This window comes from Tetrao urogallus (genome assembly GCF_951394365.1).
Source record: "Tetrao urogallus genome assembly, chromosome: 1".
Classification (NCBI taxonomy): Eukaryota; Metazoa; Chordata; class Aves; order Galliformes; family Phasianidae; genus Tetrao; species Tetrao urogallus.
In genome coordinates this window covers 39,812,199-39,836,066 of record NC_136813.1, presented here as the reverse complement: position 1 = coordinate 39,836,066, position 23,868 = coordinate 39,812,199, and the positions used below count along the sequence as shown (strand labels likewise).

Below are 23,868 nucleotides of genomic sequence, written 5' to 3'. Positions count from 1 at the left end.
GAAGTACGACTACAAAAACAGAATGGTCGAATGATTTCCATGGTAATCCGTACCGTAGGTTTCTTCCACAAAACAATTATACAAACCATATTTGCAAGTTTTCATAAAATCTGAATTTCAGACTGAAGTCTGAAACAAGACAGAAGATAACATTTTACTGGGGTAAAGGAATGTCTTATTTCACACGTACAACCATTTCTGGTGTTATCTTCCCTTTGCATTTAAGGAAATACTTGGATGTGGTACAATCAAGCATCTTAGGGATTGCTTTTATTTTTGTGTCTGTTTTAATCTGCAGTTACTTTAAAAACCTCTGGTAATAGAACACAGCATTACAAAGAATCACAAGTTTTAATTAAAAGAAAGCAAGTCTTAATCATACATACTATACAGTTCATAAATGATTACAATATGGACAGCCCTGCTTCTTACCTATACTCACTATACTATTATTTTTTGGTGATCAGACTTAAAAAAATAAATCCTTTGCACATTCCAAAAATCTACAATTCACCACTCCAACTCATTCTTAAAAATCATCATTAGAAACAGAAAAGACAAGATAATAAATATATTTTAAATTGACAATAAGTTGTCTAGTCTTTGAGCTTCAAACCTTATCATCTGAGGCTCATTTCAGATGCCCTATTAAAGATGCTCATTTCCCAGATGTCCAAATTAATTTTTTATTAAAAAGAAAAAAATCCTCTATAAGTAATCAATTCAGTGCAGTTCACCTTTTAGCAGGGCACTGCTTCAAGTTTATCAAGCAGTGCAGTCAGGACATTAGATTCAAGTTATTGCTAGGTACACAGTACTGAAATATTTTGTTGGGTTGTTTTTTTTTTTTGTTTTTTTGTTTTTTTGTTTTTTTTTAACTTCTGTAACAATTTGTGTGTTGTGTTCACTGGTTAGAAACCTGAAGGTTTTTATTTTTTAATTAGACGTATTGATTATGAAATGTGAGAACTAAAACCAAATACTGTTTAATTGAGAGAAGTTTCTCTTTTAAGTGTATTTTTTCAGCAACTCTTTATGGTAAAATCATTGATCAAAGTTTTTCAGGAATTGTTCCATTCATACAGTGGCTGCACAGAAGTCCCAATTCTAATCCATTGCTTTGTAATGCTATGCAATTCTGTTCATATTGCAAGTTTTTAACATGTTTTCCAGTGCCCTTGACATTTAGACATGACCAACTATTTCAGGCTCAGTGTGCCAATAGCGTGCATTTGTCACTTTGAGACAGGCCCTTCTGTGAGCTGCTGCTCAGAATTGGAAACATATTTCCATGCAGCATCCTGGAATTGGTTATCCTTGCTACTAGAAGAAACAAGCACTACTTCGGCTGGAGCAACCACTGGAACATATTCTGAATAATCCACAAAGGTTAACTCCAGAGCTCTACAAATGCAGACATATCAGTATTTCCCTTACAGTATTTCCCTTTCAATCTCCTTTTTAGTCAGCAGGGCTGGAAGAATGCCATACTTAAGAAATTAATTTGAAAATAACCTTTTAAGCAAATACAATCCAATTTAACTAAATCTCATTTGATAATGCAAGAGGAGTTATCAGCTTCCAGACTTCCTCATTCTATTACTGTTGTTCAGCAGTGGCTTTTTTTCCATTGAAGATACCATGAGATTTTTAAAAACTAATAGTTTTGGCAGAAATTGACATACCGAAATTACATTTCAAAATACTTATCTAAATATTTTGGTCATTTCTGCAGCAGACAGTACAGTTGGGAAACAAATAAGGGGAAAGTAAAACTACAGTTGTCTACTGCAATACAAGAAAGGCAGCACCATTCCATTAAGGAATCATTTAATTGGAAGTATTGAGTAGTACATCTTAGTTAAGCATTTGGTACAGGTAACTGATGGATGCACACTTTCATTAATAAGTTGTTTGACTGAAAGGGATTCTGTTTTCCTGTAAAGGAATTTATGCCATTTATCCTTTTTCTTGATTTCTGTCAAACCAAGAGAAAGCCTGCTCAAAGAATGGAAAGGATTCTTTAGACACGAAGCTCATCTTATTACTAAAAGCAATTAAGATTTAACTATGGAAAAAAAGATACATTATTTCCATAATTGTAATGGAGTTTTCATGCAGCTGTTCACAAGGAAAATATGTGAAGGACTAACGGGGCATCATTAAAATCAAAAGCACCCATTTTAAATGGTTTGCAATCTGTTGTAAAACACACATGTTCCTAATGAAAGTCACAGCTGAGTTTAATTTCTTTTTAGATCGAGACTCCGATCCCATTCCTGTTTCCCTAGTCCTACTCCCATCACACTTCCACTTAATCTCTATCTGTGTTCTTGGTACCAAGCCATACAAATCTGCCAAGGAAGAAAGCAATTCAAATCAAGACTAACACTGCTTACTTTCTCTCCCAAAGAGAAATTTCCTTCAGGTCTGTAGGAGTTGTGCACATTTTGCAGCTCCTTCTTAAAGCTGAAGTTATACCCAGACTTTGAAAACAACAAGCCTCTGCAGAGTGGTAACGGGTAGGAAAAAACCTCAATGATTTATTTGTACAGAGTTCAACTTCCTTAATTTTCAAAACAGTCACTTAATAGTACCAATAAGCTTTATTAAAAATCCCCCAAAAATCACATTTGTTAAAAACTCTCCACATATTAACCAACTTATGTTTCCATCAGGAAAAACAAGACAGTTTGTACAATCCAGGCAAATGCGGTCACATATATAAACATTTATTGGATAACACAATTCAAGTTCTCCATCAGAACTACATACCACTCGTGTGAAATCCCTGAATTTGATTTTCATTTTTATGTTTCCAGGTAGAAACGTTACAGCTCGCACTTTGACAAAATACTGTATGATGCATTTTCACTTTATGGAAACAGGACTGCTTCTCTGGAGATTTTGCTCCCAGCAACTGATTGTCTTTGTGGTTTAAAACAGAACACTCCTAAGGTTTACAAGGAAAAAGTTTACTTTAAAACCATTTTCACAAAAAAATCCCCCCCCCAAAATCAATATCCAAACTTACTATCTGAAAATGTCAAGTTACAGTTAGTAACGATTGGACTAAACAATACAGTTTGACAGTTGGACTAGATGATCTTATGTGGTCCTTTCCAACATTGTGATTCTACATTCCAAACTCAGTACCTTAGCCTCCCACCTTCTCCATTTTGAGAAGGAGAAAGGAAGATTGCTCCCTCTGGAGAACTCTTTGAGATATACTGCCAGCAAGAACTTCTTTAGACCACGTGCTGTGAGTGAGCCAGACTGAAGTATTTCAGCCAGTGATTGCCATGTGCTTTGTTTCCTTCCATTCTCTGTGGGTTCTCCGTTTTGAGATTTGAATCAAGCACTTAATGCCATTAAAAATTAATTCTAATTCAAAGTGCAAAGTTGGGCTTAATCAGGATAAAAAAAATGTTAAGAGCAGCAATGGGAGAAGCCAGTTGCATGGTACACCGATTCTGTACAGCAGGTTTCACAGAAGAAGTTGTTTTTGAAGGATATATTCACACACAGTTTATACCCAATAGGATGATTAGGATAAGACCTCAGAGCTAGCAGGTATTTTTAGATTTTTGACTTTAAAAAATTCATCTGTTCTTCCTGTATGGGCACGGTTATCCAAATCTGAGCTGATCAAAATTTAATGTAACTGATCTGTGAGACTCCATCAGTCCACTCTCTACCATGGCAAAGCAGCAGCTATCAGTGCATAGATACAGGGTAAACAGGCTTGAGTATTTTTATGACTAGTCACTACACTATCACTGGTCTCCCCTTCCATCAAAGACCACAAATCATACCAAGCACTTGACCATGAGCTAAATTCATAAGACCATAGTTACTAAGTATGAGGGGATGATCTTTGCTTTTTCCTGCAAAGAAACCAGCCTTGCTTCCCAGTCTCTGGGAGAACTTCCCACTGATCACAAGAGATCACAAGATTAAGAGCTTGGGAGTATTGCTAGTCTTTTTTTTCCTTCTTTGTAATAAGAAAGGTGAGCCATTACTTGGCTTGTAAGGCACACATTTAAACACAAGTTTTAAAAACTGGCAATGGAAGAAAAAAACAAAATGTAGCAAGAACAGAAGCAAAAGTAAAGGAGACTTCAATGCACAGTGCGTCATAAGCCATAAGCAGCCTCACAGCCTACATCTGTGCATATACCTCAGTTTCCTCTGTAACTTCTTTTGACTTTGTCATAGAATATGTTAATTTTATTGCCTTGTATTTTATTACAGTATTTGTCCTACTTGTTTTCAACATAGTTCTTGTAATGATGCTATATTACTATGCTGGGGCTTTTGCTGTTCTTCAGGTGTTCTTGTTTTGTTTGGTTGTGTTCCCCCCTTTTCCCCACACTTAATTCCCTGAGACACTTTTCTCTCAGGCTCCTTGAAACAACAAAGGGTGCATTACATGCAAAGGAAATCACTTCTGTATAAGTGAACTCCTACCTTTGTCTTAGGAAGTTGAGGTTTAGTCTGAAGTGTGTTAGTGTTCACATCATTTTCTCTGCAACTGTTTTCAGCCCCCGCAGTATCCATGATGCTGCTCCCACACGTCTGGGTATTATAGCCACTGTCCACCTGAAATCAAGAAGCAGATTTTAAAACTGTACTCCAATTTACCACCAACAAAACCCCACAGATTTTATAACAGATGTAATTTGCATCTGATTAACACAACTTAATCCATACCACATTCATTTGGTGTAAAAAAAATATGCAAGTGAATGGAAGATGTTCTGAACATTACATTGAGGTCAGTTTCACAGAGAAGCAAACTTTTTTACCTGAATACTACTGTTGTCGCACGGAATTGCACTACTTTCTGCAAGAGGTGACATGCACATGCGAGAGTTTTCAATACTGAAAGTAATCCCTGTCATAAAGCTGGTCATCGGTGCACTGCTACTGCCAATTGTTTCTTTTATCCAAGTGTTTTCTGACACTTCAGCTGCATCAGCCATATCTACAGTATTATTTTCCTTCAAGCCTTCTATATCCTGATAGGATGACAACCTTTGATGACAAGCTTCCGAATGATCTGGTGTGATAGACACCGTTGCAACGACGAGATGTGTACCAGGTGCAAAGGTGTCGCCATCTTGCTGACAGAAGTTGATTCCATTATCCACTTCTGGGAACCGCGCTTCTGCCGGAGAAGCATTTTCCTTGTCCTCATCCTCATCGTGATTTTCAACAGCAAATGGTATTCTAATGACAGAAGTTTGGTACTGGGCAGTTCCTCTACACCCTCCAAGCCTCATTGGAGAACAGTTTTTAATTGGAGAGCAACCATCTATGTAAGGACTTCTTGTACTTGCAGGTGTCATTCTATTTGAGACAGAAGGAATATCTGGAGAACAAAATGCAAGTTTCCTTTGGTCTGTGAACAGTATAAAAAACAAAAAAAACAAAAAAACAAAAACAACGTTATTGCATCAGATGGACTTACAAGTTACAGTTCTCAAAGGCTTATTCTCCTTACAATAATTATAGACAGCTACACAGTATTTCACAGAGCACTGCCTCCTTGCTCCAAGGCCTTCAAAAACAATCATGATAAAGGAAACTTCTTAAATCCAAGTTTTATCACCATCTTTTTTTCCTGTTGTGTATTTTGGAAGCTATGCCTTGCATTTTCAAACAGTGATGCTCTATTCTGTTGACAGTACTGTGTATGCAGGTTGCTTCTGTGGCTTTCTCAGAATTAATGAATGTAAATGCACATGTTCTATGGGCATGTAAAATAAATTTAAGTAGTAATAAAATTGTCAAGAAAAAAAAAAAAGAGAAAACACCAATGCAATCCCTATATATAACAAACTGTACTGAAATATTACAAGGTGAAAGCAAAATCATGCATAAACATGGCCTAAGTCTCTCTAAATAATGGATGAAAGATGAGTGGGGCAGATAATAGGGCAGAAGGAAGGAGTGCCATCCAGAGAGACCTCGAGAAACTCAAAAGGTGGGCCCACGTGAACCTAGTGAGGTTCAACAAAGCAAATTGCAAGGTTTTGTGCTTGGGTCAGAGTAATCCCATATGTGCAGACTGGAAGGAGATCTCCTTGAGAGCAGCTTTATGGCATGGGCTGGAACTTGACAATCCTTGAGTTCCCTTCCAACCCATGCCATTCTATGACTGCATGATTTTCTAGAGCAACAATACCAACAGTTGTTGTTTCTTCACTAAAAAAATAATTTTAAATAATCTTGATTGTCACGACTCGATAACTAAAGCTAAACATTTTCCAATTAAAGTGCTTTGGTTTGGGCCAGATAAAAACTGTGACTTGACTTAGTTCAGGTTTAAACCCCCTCTTTACATTAAATCAATCCCTTACATTTTGTTCATTAGGTCTCTATTCCTATTTTCAAATAATTTTCTTTAGGGAAATGTATCTGCTTACAAAAAACAATTGTTTCACACAACTAAGGTATTTCACTGCCAGAAAGTAAGCGTGCCATACAGAAGGAGACTGCCGGTGTGCCAAGCTGCATGCCTTTCTGACTCTGAACAGAAACAAGTTCCAGAGCAGAACTGCTTTAATAATCAAATTATGTAAATCAAGAAAGAATAATACATATACAAGAAAACCATACCTGACAGCGGTGTATGTCTTATATGAAAAGCAATAGGTGAAAAAGTAGGAGAACCATTACGTGCAGGAGACCCTTCTGGAAATGAGGGACTGGTAATACTTCCCAGACTGTAAGTCCTTGCTCCTCCCTGGATAGGGCTGGATGAAAACTGACCCTTCAATAGCAAAAAAAAAATATATATATATCTTCATTATGTAGACTTAGACTAACATGCATAACAAGCTCTCTAACTTGAAAACTTATTATGGCAGTACTGAGGAAATCTAATCTTATAAGAAGACAATCTGCTCTACCATTAGCTTGACTGAGATATTCCAGTTGCACTTTTCACTTTATACCAAATAAATTGTCACATTACATCAACTAAGATAGTTTGTAAATACAGTGGATATTACTAATGAACAGCCTAAACAGTACTTAATTCTTTGCATAGTCAATTACATCTTACTCGTACCATGATAGATGAAAGCTGACCACTATTTATATTTAACAGAATCAATTTGAATTACTTATTGCACAAGCAGATAAAGTTTTCCTCAAGAAGGAAAAAAAAAGAAAAAAAAAGAAAAAAAAAGAAAAAAGAGAGACCTTGCTTAAGAGAGTGTGGTGCAAAAAAATCTCCAAACAGCATAACTGTGTTGTAGGAATACATTACCAGTTTTCTCTAATACAGACTACTTTTGAGCCATACCCTTGTTATGACTGTGTTTTTCTCCCACACACTTCAGTTTCCAAACAGATGAAGCCACACCACCTGAAATGGCTTAGCTGTGCTATGGTTACATTGGTGTAGGATTCACCTCACTTAATTTAAGACACAGACATTATGTTTTGTGTTCTAATATTTATCTGTTCATCTGAATTCACTGGTCAATGGAGAGGGGAAAAGAGCATATCTAGCACTGCATTCAGAGAACTATTCATATGACAAGTTATTTCTTCCACCACAAATGTTTATGAGATACAAGGGATGTAATTATATCCCTGCTCATATCAGCTAATATTTTAGACAGTTCACTGATTTAAATAGTTATTTTTTCCATGTAAACATATTTTATGAACAAGCAGTTCAGTAGTTTATATACCAAATCCTACATAATTTCCATAGCAGAAGGAAGTTAAAACATAATCCCTTCAATAGAGAATAGCAGCACAGCATCACATCTTTTTTAGAATTAAAAATTAGTTGCATTCTCTCAAAATTGTTGCTCATATAAATTGTTCTGAAAACGTAATTAAAAACATTGGCCTGATACCTAATCTATAAAGCTTACTACAGAAATATGATTGTCTTGAGTTTGTCAGAAAATAGAATTGATACAGACTGCTGTAAAGAGTTTGTGCCAATAAAGTCACCTCCCATCCATCCCCCATCTGGCTACTTACTGAACTAGATGTTTCCAGGGGGCTTCTGCACCGAACTGGAGATATATCTATTGAGCAAAGCACTCCAAGTGGCTGACTACTGCATGGATTATGCAGAGAAGGGGTCAAACATTCAGATATGTTTCCATTTTCTTCCAAAAACAGCTTTCTTCGGAGTGATGAAGAGCTCAGATTTTCCTGAGACTGATCTGCAAATTCATCAGTTCTAAAATATTCACCTAGAAGTGAAGGGAAGGCAGTTGTTTCCAATAAGAATGGAAGAAAAAAACCTTCCACTGTGGAGGCATACAATGCAAAAGTAAAACATACAATTCAATTTACCAATACAGCAAGAAATTAAATCTAGGGACTTCTTCCAAATGAAGACTTGTTACCATACAACAAATCCGCTGTCTACCATAGTTCCATTTCTGACTATCATCCTTAATGCTTTAACTTGGAAGAATAGGTTGTTATACTGTATAGGTAAGACAAGACTTTTTTTCAAGTCTCTCATGTGCTTTGATGGTCACAGACTCAACCTGAAGTTAAAGCAGTTATAGTTTACAATAGAAAATCATATCAACAAAAGTCATTCAAGTATCTTGCTCTATTCTAATTGTTCTTTATCTTGTAAGAGAAGTTGTCATGAATTAATAATCTACTCACTGATGGAAGCATTTGTCAAGGTCTAACACTGAAGTTGTTTGTATAGTTCTGTTAAGTTTGTAACACAACCTCAACTTAACTGGCACAATCAGGGTGGTGAACTTCAGTATTGGGAGAGAAGCATGCAGCCAAACGCCTCTGAACTGCCTATTCACATACACAAACAGTAAGCACAGGGCTTTCCTGTCCTCTTTCCTGCCTGAGAATCCAACAGTAATTGCTTGAGATAATAGTTATAACCCGTCTGTTAATTTTGGTCTAGTCTCCGTCTCTCCTCAGGGATCAGGGCATTTTTGCCACCATGTAATTTCTAGTCACCTCCACAGACATACTGAAAGGCACAGAATTACAGCATAGATTTGCTCAAGGCAAGGCTAGGCGCCTCACTGACAGCGAGCTGTGCGTAAATCAGCTCTGCAAAGATAAGTAACCCCCTACTTGAACGTGGAAAAAAGTTTTTCTGCTTGGTAACTTTCTTGTATTTGATGTTTTTACTGTATTCCCAATTGACCTCCATATCACTCCAATCTCACCTTTATGCCTACGCTCTAATCTGTGAACTTCCTTAGGTATCCCATGCAATATGCAGTAACTGACTACTTTTAAAAACCACTTAACATTCCCTTAAAATTCTCGTTCATACATTAAGCAAAAACAAGACAGAAACACATCTATTTAGACATCTATAATGAAGTTTAGAAATTGTAACACATACGTACCTAGGATTTTCTCTAAATTGAAATCTACTGGCAAAGACAGTACTGTTTGACAAGCAGCTACAATGAATAAAAACAACAAAATTAGCTTACAGTGAACTTTCAGTAAAACCGAAGAAACAAAAATTTGCTTTTAAATTGCACTGTGATAGAGCTATTTAGAAGTTACAGTTGCAATAAGGACTGTTAATTAAGGCTAGGATTCTGATTTGTCAACGCCATACACAGCATATTCAGGCCTAGAGATAAAATAGAGGGCTGCAGCATAGAGGCCTCCAGAGAGAGATGCTTAACTGAAAAAAGAACTCTGATAAAAGGCAGAATTGAAAATGAACTGGGAGAAACATCAAAATGCCCTGGAGAAAAAACTGCTTATCTAAAATAGCAGAAATCTTAAGACATCTTTTAAACTACTTATTTGGCAGAGAGAATAACCAAGATTCCGTTACTCAAAACAATTCAACACATTAAAGTCTTCTCAAAACTGTAATTTCCCCATAAAACCAAAGCTTATACTCAATATTTTTAACTCAGACTATGCATATATATTTGGACTTGGATAAAAATGCATTCTACAGAGGATTTTTTTTTTTTTTTTTTTTTTTAACTTCTGGAAAAAATATACCTATATGACAATTAAATTACTATGGGAAACATAAAAGTCAGTAGTAATATACAGTTCAAGAATAGTTATTTCTACATGAATACTAACAAAAAAAACTGACTCCCCCTTTTCAAATTAAGTAGTCCTAAAAAAGAGGTCATTACACTTCAAAGAAAACCTGCAATCAGACAACACTTTTTACTCACCATTGGTTTTCCCAGGCAAAGTTAGCTGTCTTCCAATTGGAGAAATGTTATTTAGATCTATGGCTGTAAGACAGATAAGAAATTTAAGCATGAATTGCATACAGCTTTGAAACATAGCAGCATTAAGTTAGTGTACTTGATACAGAAGCAGTTGTGTAGTTTGTGTAGTTGGATTAAGGCTTGGGAGAACATAGAAAGGAATGCTTAAGAAAAGTTGGAATTATAGCTGATAACAGAATTCCAGCACCTTTCTAGAAGCTTTGTGAAGGAGCATCAACCTTGCCCAAAACTTTGTCCACTCCTCTACCTTGGATGGGCTGTTTTCACGCAAACACATCTGCAGAAAATCATGTAGTCTGGACTTGAAGACAAAAATGAACAATCTACCACTCCATCCTCTGTATACAGCTAAGAACATTCAAACATTGTTTTACCACTCACTTTCCTAGGTTTAGGATTGTGCTCTATGTCCTTTAATCAGTAATTGGTTACTTGAAAACTCACAATTAAAAGCACACCATTCAGAAGTTGTATAGACTTCACAAAATACCCTAACAGTTTATCCTCAGTCAAAACTTGCAAAAAAAAACCAAAAACTAAGGATTTTCTGTCAAATAGTACTTCATAGCCAACACTTGTCCAGCTTCTCATTTGTTCACTACACAATCTGCTGGTTATGTCTACATTAATACTAAAACCAAATAACAGCAGAAATTGAATAAGTTTAGTAAAACCTAGAATACTACATACACAAACAGTGAGAAAGCAGAGCACCAAGAGGATAACAAGAATTAACACATCAAATAAAGCAAGAAAGAAATGGAACTCTGTTCCCATGTATTTATACTGATGGGAAAGCAGATAGAATATGAGAGATGATGGATGGCCAGGGGAACTACAGGCCAGTGAATCTCACCTCTGTGCCTTGGGAGGATCATGGAGCAGATCCTAATAGAAGCTGTGTTAAGGCACATACGAGATAAAGAGGTGATCCAAGACAGCCAGCATGGCTTCACCAAGGGCAGATCATGCCTGACCAATCTGGTGGCCATCTGTGACGGAGTGATGGCTTTGGTGGATGGGGGAAAGCTGGTGGATGTCATCTACCTGGACTTCTGCAAGGCCTTTGACATGGTCCCTCACCACATCCTTCTCTCTAAAATGGAGAGCTGTGGATTTGAAGGATGGACTGCTCAACGGATGAGGAATTAGCTGGCTGGGCACAGCCAAAGGGTTGTGACCAATGGTTCTGTCAGGGCGGAGGCCAGTCACAAGCAGTGTCCCTCAGGGGTCAGTCTTGGGACCAGTGCTCTTCAACACCTTAATCAATGACGCAGATGATGGCATGGAGTGCACCCTCAGCAAGTTTGTGGATGACACCAAGCTGAGCGGTGCAGTCGATACATTAAAGGGAAGGGAAGCCATCCAGAGGGACTTGGACAGGCTGGAGAAGTGGGCCCATGAAAACCAAATGAGATTCAATAGGGCCAAGTGCAGGGTGCTGCACTTGGGTCAGGGCAATCCCAGGTATTTATACAAGCTGGGGAAGATCTCCTTGAGAGCAGCCCTGCAGAGAAGGACTTGTGGATCCTGGTGGATGAGAAGCTGCAGGAACCAGCAGTGTGAGCTTGCAGCCCAGAAGGCCATCTGTGTTCTGGGATGCATTAAAAAAGGGGTGGCCAGCAGGGAGAGGGAGGTGATTGTCCCCCCCTACTCCACTCATGTCAGGCCCCACCTGGAGTACTGCATCCAGGCCTGGGTCCCCCACTACAGGAAGGATGTGGAGCTCTTGGAGCAGGTCCAGAGGAGGGCCACTAAGATGATCAGAGGGCTGCAGCACCTCTCCTATGAGAAAGGTTGAGGGAACTGGGCTTGTTTAGCTTAGAGAAGAGAAGGCTCTGGGGAGACCTCATTGTGGCCTTGCAATACTTGAAGGGAGCATATGAACAGGAAGGGGTATAGCTGTTCACAAGGGTGGACAGTGATAGGACAAGGGGGAATGGTTTTAAACTGAGGCTCTGGGCAGCCTGGTCTGGTGGTTGGCAATCTTGCACATAGCAGGGGGGTTGAAACTCGATGATCATTATGTTCCTTTTCAACCTAGGCCATTCTGTGATTACATGCAGATATTGGAGATAAAAAAAAAAAAAAAAGAATGAGACAGAAGAGCTGTCTATTCTCAATACTGTCTCAGCAACCTTACGTCTGTCTGAAGCTGGCTGAAGAAAGGTAAGGACAGGAAACAAAGCATTAAGAACAGGATCTCAAAAAGCAAATCTGAAGAAAACAAGATTCTGGATTAATAAATGATATTCAAAATAATAAAGCACTTGGAGAGGACTACTAGAAATCCCATCAGTTGTGTCATCTCTCAGCAGTGCTTCTAGAAATTTAAACTGAGATTGGGGAAAAAAAAAAAAAAAAAAATAATTATTCCCAATGCTGGACTTTGAGCGGACAGATGAAAGCTACTTACATTTTGTTGAATTAAACTGTGAAACTTGCTTGCCTTCATGTTCAGTCCAAGGAGAAGGAACTATGAGACTCTTTGTGAAAAACTAGATCAGAAAAAACATAGTAACATTTTTAAGAATTATGAACTCTAAACTTACATTTAGATTAGTGTTTTGAATAAGAAAAAAATAAGGCATATCTTTTACTATTCACAAACCTATACTTATGAATTTTAACTCTGCCCTCCCCAAAACCCATAAGGCAGTTTTCTCTTATATCTGAAATAATTTCATTATTTCAGGTCTATAAAGATTTGTATAATAAATGAATATAAAGATGTTATAATTATTAAATAAACGCAAGAGTTTGGCTAATCAGGTTACAATAACAAACAGAAAATAGATAGAAAGTTTACCCACATCCTGGACTCACTGCAAAACTCCAGAGGAGGGAATCTCCAGAAGAGATCCTTCCCCCCGATAGTCAGCTCTTACATGGGTCTAGGAGAGGTGGAGCCTGGCTCCACCCCTTCCAGCAGCACAGGTGAATTGCCTTCATTGCTCACCTCAGGTGATCAATCAGAGGTTTAGGCTTTATTCAGCAGTTCCCATACAAGGTTAAAAAACAAGGATTTAAAATAAAAAAACAACTCATGTTCTGTAAGGCAGAGAAACACATGGCAAGTTCTGTTCTCACAACAGAAGCTAGTCTTAAACAAGAAAACTGAGCTTGAAAGATGCAGTTAGCTACCCAAGCTATGAAGGTTATCCATCAGAGACAGGGTTGCAGGCCGTTCTTGTGCCTTACAATGAATCGTTTTAAAATGCAGATTTAAAGCAGTCGAGTAGGTTAGGAAATACTGCTTCTCCAGAAGAGGGGTCAGACGCTGGAATGGGCTACACAGGGAGGTGGTGGAGTCACTGACCCTGCAGGTGTTCAAGGAACATTTAAGATGTTGTAGTGAGGGACATGGTTTAGTGAGAATTATTGGTGATAAGTGGACAGTTGCACTGGATGATCTTGGAGGTCTTTTCCAAACTTGGTGACTCTATGATTCTGTGAGTATCTTACACATAAGCCAACTACAAAGCATCTTTACAGAATCATAAAACAGACAGAAAAATTCAGAAAACCAAGCTTCTGCTACACTTTTTTTTTTTTTTTAAAGCAGGAAAAGAATCATAAACTACCCTACATTAATAATTCCTGGAGGGAAACCAACACAAAAGATAGAAAATATACTATTTTCACCTAAAGGCATGTAAAAGACAACAAAAAACAAAAGAGCATTCCAACTATATTGCTGCAAGGGATAGGATGCAAAAATTACTTTCTTACCACTCAGGAAAACTGTGGATTTTGAAGTTCTATAATCAACTTTTTTTTTTTTTTTTTTTTTTTTTTTTTTTTTTTTTTTTTTTTTTTAAGCAAATAGCTAAAATGAAACAACGATTTTTAAGCACAGAAAGCTTTATTACCTCCTCAATGGCTTTCTGCCTCCTCTCTTCTGTCTCCTTATCAATTCTAAGGAAAAACACCAACAAAAAACTAATTAAGTTACCGAAAATCACAATTGGGAAAAAAAAATAATGAAGTTCAGCCATGTCTGTAGACTGAAAGGTGCTTACAGCGAGAGCGGGGTTGGTCTCTTCTCACTGGTGACAGATGAGGGGAAATGGCCTCAAGTTGTGCCAGGGTAAGTTTAGGTTGGATATCAGGAAACACTTCTTTACAGAAAGGGTTGTGAAGCACTGGAATTGGCTCCCCAGGGAGGTGGTTGAGTCACCATCCCTGGATGTGTTTAAAAGCTGTTTGGATGTGGTGCTCAGGGACACGATTTAATGGAGGGTTGTTAGAGTTAGGGTGGTATGGTTAGGTTGTGGTTGGACTCGATGACCTTTAAGGTCTTTTCCAACCTGAGCAATTCTATGATTCCATGATTTGAGAAAAACATGATAAACAAAATTTAACCCCATCTTAAAATATTTCACAGTTAAAGCAATGAATTCATATCATAAACTTAGAAATAGACAAGCACTTTTCAGTTACTTCAGTGATTTTGAAAAAGATGTATACAATTCCTAAGTACAGATTCACTGCCCTATTTACTCCTTGCACTAGCAAGCTTTTTATTGGAACAAAAAGTCAATAATAATTGATTTTTCAAAATAATCCATTCAGTTATGTTCAGGTTCAGATGAATACCTTTTACTGCTGAGTTTACTGTGAAAGTAGGCTTACAAAATCAGAAGAATTTAAGATGTTTGCATTCTGAAGTTCCCGAGACAGCCTACTTTCCCAGCAGAGTTCCCCCTTTTAAATGACTGCACTGCCATATTTTCTTCAGCTCAAGAACAAAACATTATGTTTCAATTTGAATCAGCTAACACATTCCCTTGAACACCTTTGCAAAAAATAACAAATGAAAGTAGAGAAGTCCGAATTACATAATAACTTTTCTTTAGAAAAAGAATTGTATTTACATCAGCCATCTCCAAACGATGTGTTACGTTCTACATTTCTACTTCCTTTAACTGTCACAATCAAATCTTACTTCTAGGGTATTTTTTAATAAGCTTCAAAAAGATTACAATGAACATTCGTAATCTTAGGAAGATTAATCACATAATACTTTCATGCATAATTAATATCCCTGAGTACATCACTTTAGAAATCAGTCAGATAACAGACATTTGCCATACAAACATGTACAGGGGTACCTGTACATAAAATTTCACATAGCCCTCCTTGATGGGAATCGGACTTTGAACAGATCTGCAATACTCTGAAATGCTATTTTCAGTTACGTTGGACGATGCTGAAGACACTGTGACAGTTCAGTGAAGACACTTGCCCCAGATTTCACTATCATACTAAAAGAACATGCATACAATCACTGTGCAGAGTGAATCAAGTGTCTCTACAAGCCTGATTCCAAAGGAGAAACAGTAAAACCAACAGTGCAGTAGGCATACAGCATGGATGGCCAGTTCATGAAAACAGTAATATTGCAGAAATCTAATTCTACACATGATGCACATTCAGACTTTGCAAAGCACTCTGAAGCTTTCACACTGCTGCTACCTAATGTTTCTATTACATAATGGAGAATTAACTGTTGAAAATATTCACCAAATTCCTTATGCTTGTGATAATTTGCAATTGTTGACAAGCGTTATTAAAATCAAGCATACAGGCTGTGCAACATAACACAGGTTTCAGGAAGTCAATTCTTTCATCTGGCAGGTGTAATGCCAAGAGCTGTATTTATGACACTCTTTAGTTTCCATAAAGCAGTGTTTATGCTGTGTACATTGAGTTGCCATACAGTTTTATATGCTTAGACCTCTATGTATTCAATCACGTACTCAGAAACAACCTCCTTTGTCTGTACGACACTGCAATAGGCAGCCACGGCCACACCACATCTAGACAGACTGAAAAACACTGCAGCAAGCATGAAGCAATGGGACGGACTGAAAGGACCCACTGAGACAACATGTTTACTGGCCACAGCACTAATCATCACTTGAACTGTCACATAAGCCATGTTAGTGTCAAATACAATCCCTCAGTAAGATCCAAGCCTGTTTTACTTCAGTCATTTGTTGTACCCACAGGAAAACTCAAAGAAAGGAAAGTTGAGATAAAGATCACCAAATTACGCAACTAGTCTTCTCCTCAAAGAGAGCAAGATTATTGGTCTTTCCTCCCTCACATTAATTCCAGTCTGTACCTTTCAAATAGTACTGCCTTCACCAGCTCTATCCTTCTGCAGGAGTCCCAAAAACACTTATGCTTCATATGTCCCAATACTGTACACTCCAAGAAGATAAATAGCGTTGTGACAAGAAGCAGGAGAGAGAGCCAGACAACATTCATTGGCAAGGCATTTTTCTTGCTTCTGCTGACTGCTGTATCTGGCTATCCTCCAAACTGCGATCAGAGAGGATCGGCAGTTCTTAAGATTTAAAAACAGCAACCCAGAAGTGGCCGCATCTAAATATTATATTCACATCAGGAACAAGAAAATGTATGTTGAAAAACTGGAATGAAAGGTTTTTAACGACGTGAGAAATATAACTAAAGCAAATGAACAGTGTTCTGCTATTCAAGCTAAGTTAACAGCATAAAAACAGATGGTAAGTTACCTAGTGTGACTCAAATACATTGCCTGGCGTCGGATATCTTCTGAGTCAATTTCCACAGGATTTATTAAAGCAAGCTGATCAATAGACCATCTAAATTTTCCTGGTGTCTAAAAAAAACAAATGCACATATGAATACTTGCTGATCTAAAAGTATTTTTTTAAAAGGGAAGCTAAAATCAGGCTTTCTTGTCTTGATGGTGGAATTAAAATAATTATGAGATAATATTAAGTGAAAGACTACTAAGAATTGCTAACCGAGGTGTCATGTTATTCCCCCTGCATTTCTGAGGACAGGCCCACTAAAGATCTGAAACATGGGATAAAGTTTAGTTGCTTCTCGATAGACACAATGAAAACTGTGGCTCCCTGAAAGCACTTCAATCATCATCCAAGCCAGGATAGTGTAGCAACCTTCCTTTTACTTTACATTTCATTGGAGACACAGGACAGCCTTTAAGCAGGCCACAGAGACTCACTTTGAGGCACTGTCAGTCATAGTTCATAAAATCCAGTTTGGGAATAAAGCAGTGTAATTCATTTATGTAACACTTTAGTACAAAATACTGAGCAAGTAGCATTTAGAAAAACAGTCTAGCAAAATACTCTTTCTAATTTCATTATCAAGAAGGTGGGAAGACCAAATTACAGTATTAGCATTAAATGAAGCATACTGAGGTAACTGAAAGAACCAGAAAAACACCTCAAGTTCTTTGGGTTAGTACACTCTACATCAAATAAATGCACTGTGTTACGTGCTTCGAAGTATTAGCACTGCATACAACGGAAGATGAGATCTTACAGATGAAGATTTTGTTGATTTGAAGACGGAAGGACTGGAGACAATCTGCTCCTGAAGGGTGCAATAATCATTGGGACTTTCGAAAGGATTCAGGACTGTGACCCGCCCAGGAGTTCCGGGGCTGATCTGCATTTGGGCTTCTACCGTATCGCCCATAGCAGCGCGCTGTTCCTGGGGAAGAGAAAAGAGGGAAATGCGAGGGGAGGAAATCATCATTCTGACTCGTCAGGGTCATCCTAAACATTTCAGCAGATGACCGATCACTCAGAGGAGACAGAAAACTCATAACGGCAAAGCAGACTGGCTTGGGCGAGTGAGAAGCCCACAAACGAGGCTGGCACAAAGACAAAACTTAAAAAATAAAGCCAAAGGAAACACGACACTGAAAACGCGATTGAAACAGAAACGGGCAGGGAGTAAACCAATCGCTTTCCTGCCGTCAGCTCGCGTACCGAACGGCGGCACTGTGGGGCCTCAGAGACGAGGCAGCTGTCAGCAGCAGCCGGGGTCGCTGCCCCGCAGCGATAAGGCCCCACACTCCTCGCAGACCAAGCAGCGCACACAGCGGGGAGCGGAGGACCGGAGCCGCGTGTCGACGGGACAGCCACACCAACGGCCGCCCCCCGCTCCTCAGACCCGGCCAGCCCGTTCGAGGCCCCGCTACCTGCATCAACACTGCACCACCGCTGCCGAGCCGCCGCCGCGACGCTCGCTCATACCCGACTCCAATCTAAACCGCCCGCCTCCGCCGCGCCGGGCGGCTCTTTAACCACTCCCGCCCCTTCCCGGATTCTGCCCAATCAACGCGCGTCGCGGCCGCCGCCGAGCCAATCGTAGGTTCCCCTCCGCTCACAAACGGACCAATCGCTCGGAGAGCCGCTGCACAAATTCGAACGTAAGCCCACCTCTCTCCTTCCTGCTGCCGAGCGGGAGGGTTCCGTTTGGGGGGCGTCACGTGGCGGGGGGAGGCGGGAGCGCCCGAATGACGCGGGGTCGGGGTGGTCCTTTTGCTTCCGGGTAGGCGGTCGCCATGGCGAGCAATGCCGCCAGCCTCAACGCCGTGCGGGAGACGATGGACGGTGCGCGCTTGCGGCCGGGAGGGGGTCTGCCCTATCCCTTCGTTGCTCGAGGCGGGTGGGGTTGTGGGTGCGGCCCTTTCCGTTGTGCCGGTGCTTTTGGGTCTCGTGATGCTTCTCGGTTTGCTGCTGAGCGCTTAATAAGGCATAGCGGTTTGTAGATATGTGGGATTGGTTTCAGTAATTTGCTCGAAGTTGGCAGTGTGAGTTGCGTTATGCGGCCCAGGCTGGGAATTTGGTGGAGGGGGGCAAACCTGTGGGGCTGTAGCAGCTGTGCCTCCGTCTGTGGGATGTCCCTGTCTGCAGCATAGAGCACCACTGGGGCCTCTGTTGACCTGTTAGCTCAGTTAACGGGCCTATTGCTGAGAGCTCCGGTTAGTCTGTGTCTCTCCTTTGAGGAAGGGTGGTAGTGAAGAACTGTAGAAATGTTTCAGTTGGAAAGGGCTTTTAAATGTCATTTGGTCTAACTTCCTTACAGTAAACAGGGACACCTACAGCTCCATCAGGTTGTTCAGAGCTTTATCCAGTCTAACTTTGAATATCTCAGGGGTGGAGTGTCTGCTGCCTGTCAGAGCAACTTTTATCATAAAATCACAGAGTGGCCTTGGTTGAAAAGGACCACAGAGATCATCGAGTTTCAACCCCTGCTATGTGCAGGGTCACCAAACACTAGACCAGGCTGCCCAGAGCCACATCCAGCCCAGCCTTGAGTGCCTCCAGGAATGGAGCATCCACAGCCTCCTTGGGCAACCTGTTCCAGTGCGTCACTGCCCTCTGAATTAAAAGCTTCCTCCTGATATCTAACCTAAACTTCCCCTGCTTCAGTTTAAAACCAAATCTCCCGTCTTTTAGCTTGAAACCATTTTTCCTTTTCCTCTCTCAACAGACCTTGCTAACGGGTCTGTCCCCTTCTTACAGGCTTCTTTTAGGTACTAACAAGCCGCTATCATGTCTCCCTGAGCCTTCTCTTCTCCAGGCTGAACAGCCCCAGTTCTTTCAGTCTTTAAGAAGCTCTGAGGAGAGCAGTTGCTACTACAGAATTTGAGTAGATCCTGACAAAGAAAACTGAGGTTCTTGTGGGTTAAGCAGTGTGGCAGAATGGCATTGTAAGTGTTGGCAAATTTCTAAATTTCTGAGATGTGGGAAATATAGTCAGGATGTCTAAAGAGCAATTGTTCACTTTCTCCCCCAAGCCAACTATAGGTAATTGAGGACAGCAGGTATGGGAGATGTATTTCAATTGTGTCTTCAGTAAGCATGAAATGAATGCTAAAAGCTTACATGGGTTTCAGACTAAGTGGAAAGTTGATGAGAAGTCCCTTGAGTTGAGTATGGAGACTTCTTTTAGAAATGCTCTAATGAGGGTCTGGAGACACTAGAGGCACATATTCACTTGTATTGCTTAATATTTGCTATCTTCTTACATCCTTACCTTGTGTTCTAGCTATGACTGTATTCTTTATCTAAGACCTTGTGACCTTGTGTAGCCTTTGACCCAGTATTTTCACCAAGCAGCTGCTTTTGGAGGCAAGGCAGGACTGGCAGGCCTGTTAAGGCTGTGTTGGTGCTCCTGTGTGCCTGAAGAGAGATTTGTTTGGGAAGGACGGTGATACTAAGCTTTATAACTGTACTTTTAGAACTGCTCTTTTTCCCTTTCTGCAGGATGGCAGGGAAGAGCATGCAGAATTAAAGGCTAAGTAAGGCTTTAAGAACTTCAGTGAAAAGTGTATTAGCTTTCAGATTTTGGAACCCATGCTTCCTTTGTAACAATATGTATATTTAGGATGCACTCTCATAATTTAATCTACTGAGGTCAGGTAATTTTTTTGGAAGTAAAATTTCCATTTACCTAAAAATAATAAAATACACTTGATGCTTAAAGATTTGGCTTAAAGGAGTCCTCATCCTTTTGCAATATTTAGTAAATTGCTGTAGGGTCCTTTCTGCTGTTCAAAATATTTTTTTGAAATTTTTATTGGACAAATGTGCTTATAAGCACTTTCTTTTTGTGAAGGCTGATGGCTATGTTATGTAATTAGCTTTTCCTTGAATGAGACTCATCATGAAGAGAAAAAAAAAAAAAAAGACCTGTGATGAGGTTTTTAGACCTCCTAGAATAGAACAGGGAAGCTGTGCTGCAACTTGTTTTATTGTTGCATATGAAATGCACATAAAGGAAGCAAATGGGTTGGTAGAAGTAGTTTTAAAAAAAAAAAACAAAACACAAACAACAAATGTTAGGCAAGTGAAACATTTGATTTAGAATATCATATATACACATTTAGTCGTGATTCTCTGCAGAATTGTTAAGAGCTCAAATTTTTCTTAGAGAAGCTTTTGCATCTCAACCAAAGATGGCTCAGTGCTTAGATACTGGCAGAGACCAGTGAGACCAACTCTTTCTGGCATAAGAAACTTGAGCTTATCATTTTTCACGTGTACTTCTCTGCTTTCAGATATGTATCAGGCTTAGTAAATTTTATAATGAACTTTTAAATGAGTAGAAAAAATAACAGTTCTTTGTTTCTGGAAAGACTACATAGTCTTTAACACTTTTGGAGCAGTTAATGTTCAATTGCATTTTATTACAAATGCATCAATTTGTTGTTGCTCTATGTGAGTGTTGGTCTTCCATAAGGGCAGGGTGTGCAGTGTAATGGACCATGTGGAGTAGTTTACCTTCAAGCTAATGGAAGTCAAATACTGTGTTGTGGTGGGGGCAGCTTTCTTTGTGTCTTGTAGCTAGTACTGTGGTATGACAGACTGCTTTCCTCTCTTAAGTGTATTCTTAATCAAATCTGCTTATGGGGCTTCATGAGTATTGATGTACTTATGGAAGTCAGTGTTTATTTTTTTATTTAACACAATATTTGTTTTTTCCCTGTGAATTCCACGGGATGGAGTGGATGTGTTAGGCCTTCAGTGGCTTGGCCTGGGTAAATGCGACTCTGAGGCCATGCTACAGTGTTTGGTATACTGGCATAGGCTATTTCCAGAGCTGTCAAGTGGACAGTAGTCACCATATTGATTTCCTGTGGTAAGAATGACCTGCTTCTTTCCCCTAATTTGGGGCTGTAAATAAATGAAGTCTTAGCTTCATGGTAGTGAGTACTGTAGCATAAACAAAGTAGTGACAAGGTGTGGTGTTGTGCATGTAATGAAAACTGTAAGGGTACCAGGTAAATGGGGCCTTCCAAGGAGGCTTTGGAAGAGGGAGACTTGTTTCAATGCAAAACTGACTGTGATCTCCTTCAACAAAAAGTTTCATACTGACACGTGATCATGTCATTCTTCACAACAAACACAATTCAAATACTATTACTTATATTCAGCCTGCTGGTAATGTTAGACATAAAGTTCGGTGTAACTATAGGAGGAAAGGGCTATAAAGCTGAAAACAACTGTCAAAGCTTCTAGTCCATTTAAGTAGGACTTTCAGTAAGTGTTTGGAGTTCAAAAGCAGCTATTCTTATAGCCATCTTTCAGATAATCAGCAAGCATTTTAATAACTGATTTTTTTTACTCACTGTTTTCTGCATTAGAAGAACATTATATTGAAGTCATTCAGAACCTGTGGCTTCTACCTTATACATTGGAAAACCAAAGATAAATACTATTGAGATTCCATGACTGCCACTTCCACGCTCAACAGGAGAAATTCAGTTTTGATGAATAACTGTTCTGATCACTGTAGGGACTAACTTGCTTTTTTTTTTTTTTTTTTTTTTTTTTTTTCCTCTCTCCTCTTGCAGTCCTGTTTGAAATTTCAAGAATATTGAACACTGGGTTGGATATGGAGACCTTGTCTATTTGTGTGCGGCTTTGTGAACAAGGCATCAACCCAGAAGCACTGTCTTCTGTTATTAAAGAACTGCGTAAGGCTACAGAAGCTCTAAAGGTAATGCTGTTGCCTAAAAAGCACACGCTTTTAAGAGAATCGGATCCATGCTTCAGTTTGCTATACTTCAATTTCTAAGTTTTCCTTTAAAGTAAAAAATATATAGATAGATAGATAGATAGATAGATACAAATTTATCTTCTGGATGCTTTCAGCCACTGTTTGCCCCTTTATCTGCATCATGTCCTGACTGCATTGCGGCTTTCTTCTTCAGCCTGTATCAGCTCCTTATACAGCCTCAGGCCTCATAGTGTGCAGCAATACTTGTAAACAAGTTCATGAAGCTGTTGTGGCTAACGTAGTCTCCACGCATTGCTGTAACCTCATTAGCCTGTGCTTTACATCTTTCAAAAGACAGATTACAGCATTTCATGGTGTGTGCATCATAAATACCAAACTACAAAAAGCCATATATAACTTTGGTTAATAGGGAAGATAACTATAGTTAAAAAATCCTCATCTGCCCTTTAAAGAATATCTACCTAAACATTATGGTTCCTTTTCCATGGTATCTTATGTTGTTTATATACCTGTTTTTGAAGACTGTTCTGATTCTTAGAGAACTCAGCTTTTAGATTTGACTAGATGGATACTACTCAGGGCTTTTTTTTCCCCGTTATTTTTCAGTTTTTTTACTATTTCTAACTCTCATACACTTGTGCATATTTTATATTTGCTTACATGTTTAATGTGTGTATATAAGCTTAATTGTGCATATACATGATTGAGGGATGTTCTATTTCTTCTGTTGTAGTTGTAGTTGTCTTATTATTTGTGTTGCTTTCATTTTCCCTTTTTATCTCATTACTGGCTTCAAATCTGCAACATAAATGGTGTCTGTTTTTGCTGACTAAATATGTTTGGTTTTTTTCTAGGCTGCTGAAAATATGACAAGCTGATGTAGTAGAAGCCTTTGTAAGAAGAATTTGAAGTTGTAGAGTTAATAAAGGATTGGAACACTGGGCACTGCTCAGAAATACAAAGTGAAATTATATCCGAAGGTTTCAGAATATCTCTGCAAGTGATCTTGAAAAAAGCAATGTATGGGAGAGCTTAAAGTTTGGTTTTCTTAAATAGGCCCACCACTTAAGATTTTCTTAAATCTTACCACACTTGAATACTTAGTTATTTTTATGAACCAGGGGTGAACTTACTGCAATTGCTTTTCTTCAGCATCCAAGATCTTTAAACAGTATCAGAGATCGATTTGCTTGTTGAAATTACTAGTATTTAACAGTGAATGTTGTTATCATGAATGTAGCTTGCTAATGCATCCTTTAGAAGTGTGTTCTGTTTGTTCCTATTG

At 39.0% G+C, this 23,868-nt stretch overlaps 2 protein-coding genes across 2 annotated transcripts; one reads left to right on the top strand and one right to left on the bottom strand.

Annotated features, from left to right (window-relative positions):
• Positions 1-1,235: 1,235 nt before the first annotated feature.
• BORA (BORA aurora kinase A activator) lies at positions 1,236-17,744 on the bottom strand (the record flags this gene model as incomplete). Its single annotated transcript, XM_079549052.1, is given in 13 exon segments — positions 1,236-1,285; positions 1,288-1,323; positions 2,779-2,953; positions 4,471-4,602; positions 4,809-5,404; positions 6,625-6,778; positions 8,011-8,228; positions 9,378-9,434; positions 10,185-10,247; positions 12,661-12,742; positions 14,117-14,162; positions 16,790-16,896; positions 17,589-17,744. Coding segments are annotated over 13 exon segments (1,872 nt in total).
• An 874-nt stretch (positions 17,745-18,618) lies between these two features.
• Positions 18,619-23,461, top strand: MZT1 (mitotic spindle organizing protein 1; the record flags this gene model as incomplete). The annotated part of the gene is made up of 3 exons (XM_079546560.1): positions 18,619-18,667; positions 22,417-22,562; positions 23,438-23,461. 3 exons carry the CDS (start codon positions 18,619-18,621, stop codon positions 23,459-23,461), a joined length of 219 nt encoding a protein of 72 aa, XP_079402686.1.
• Positions 23,462-23,868: the final 407 nt, after the last annotated feature.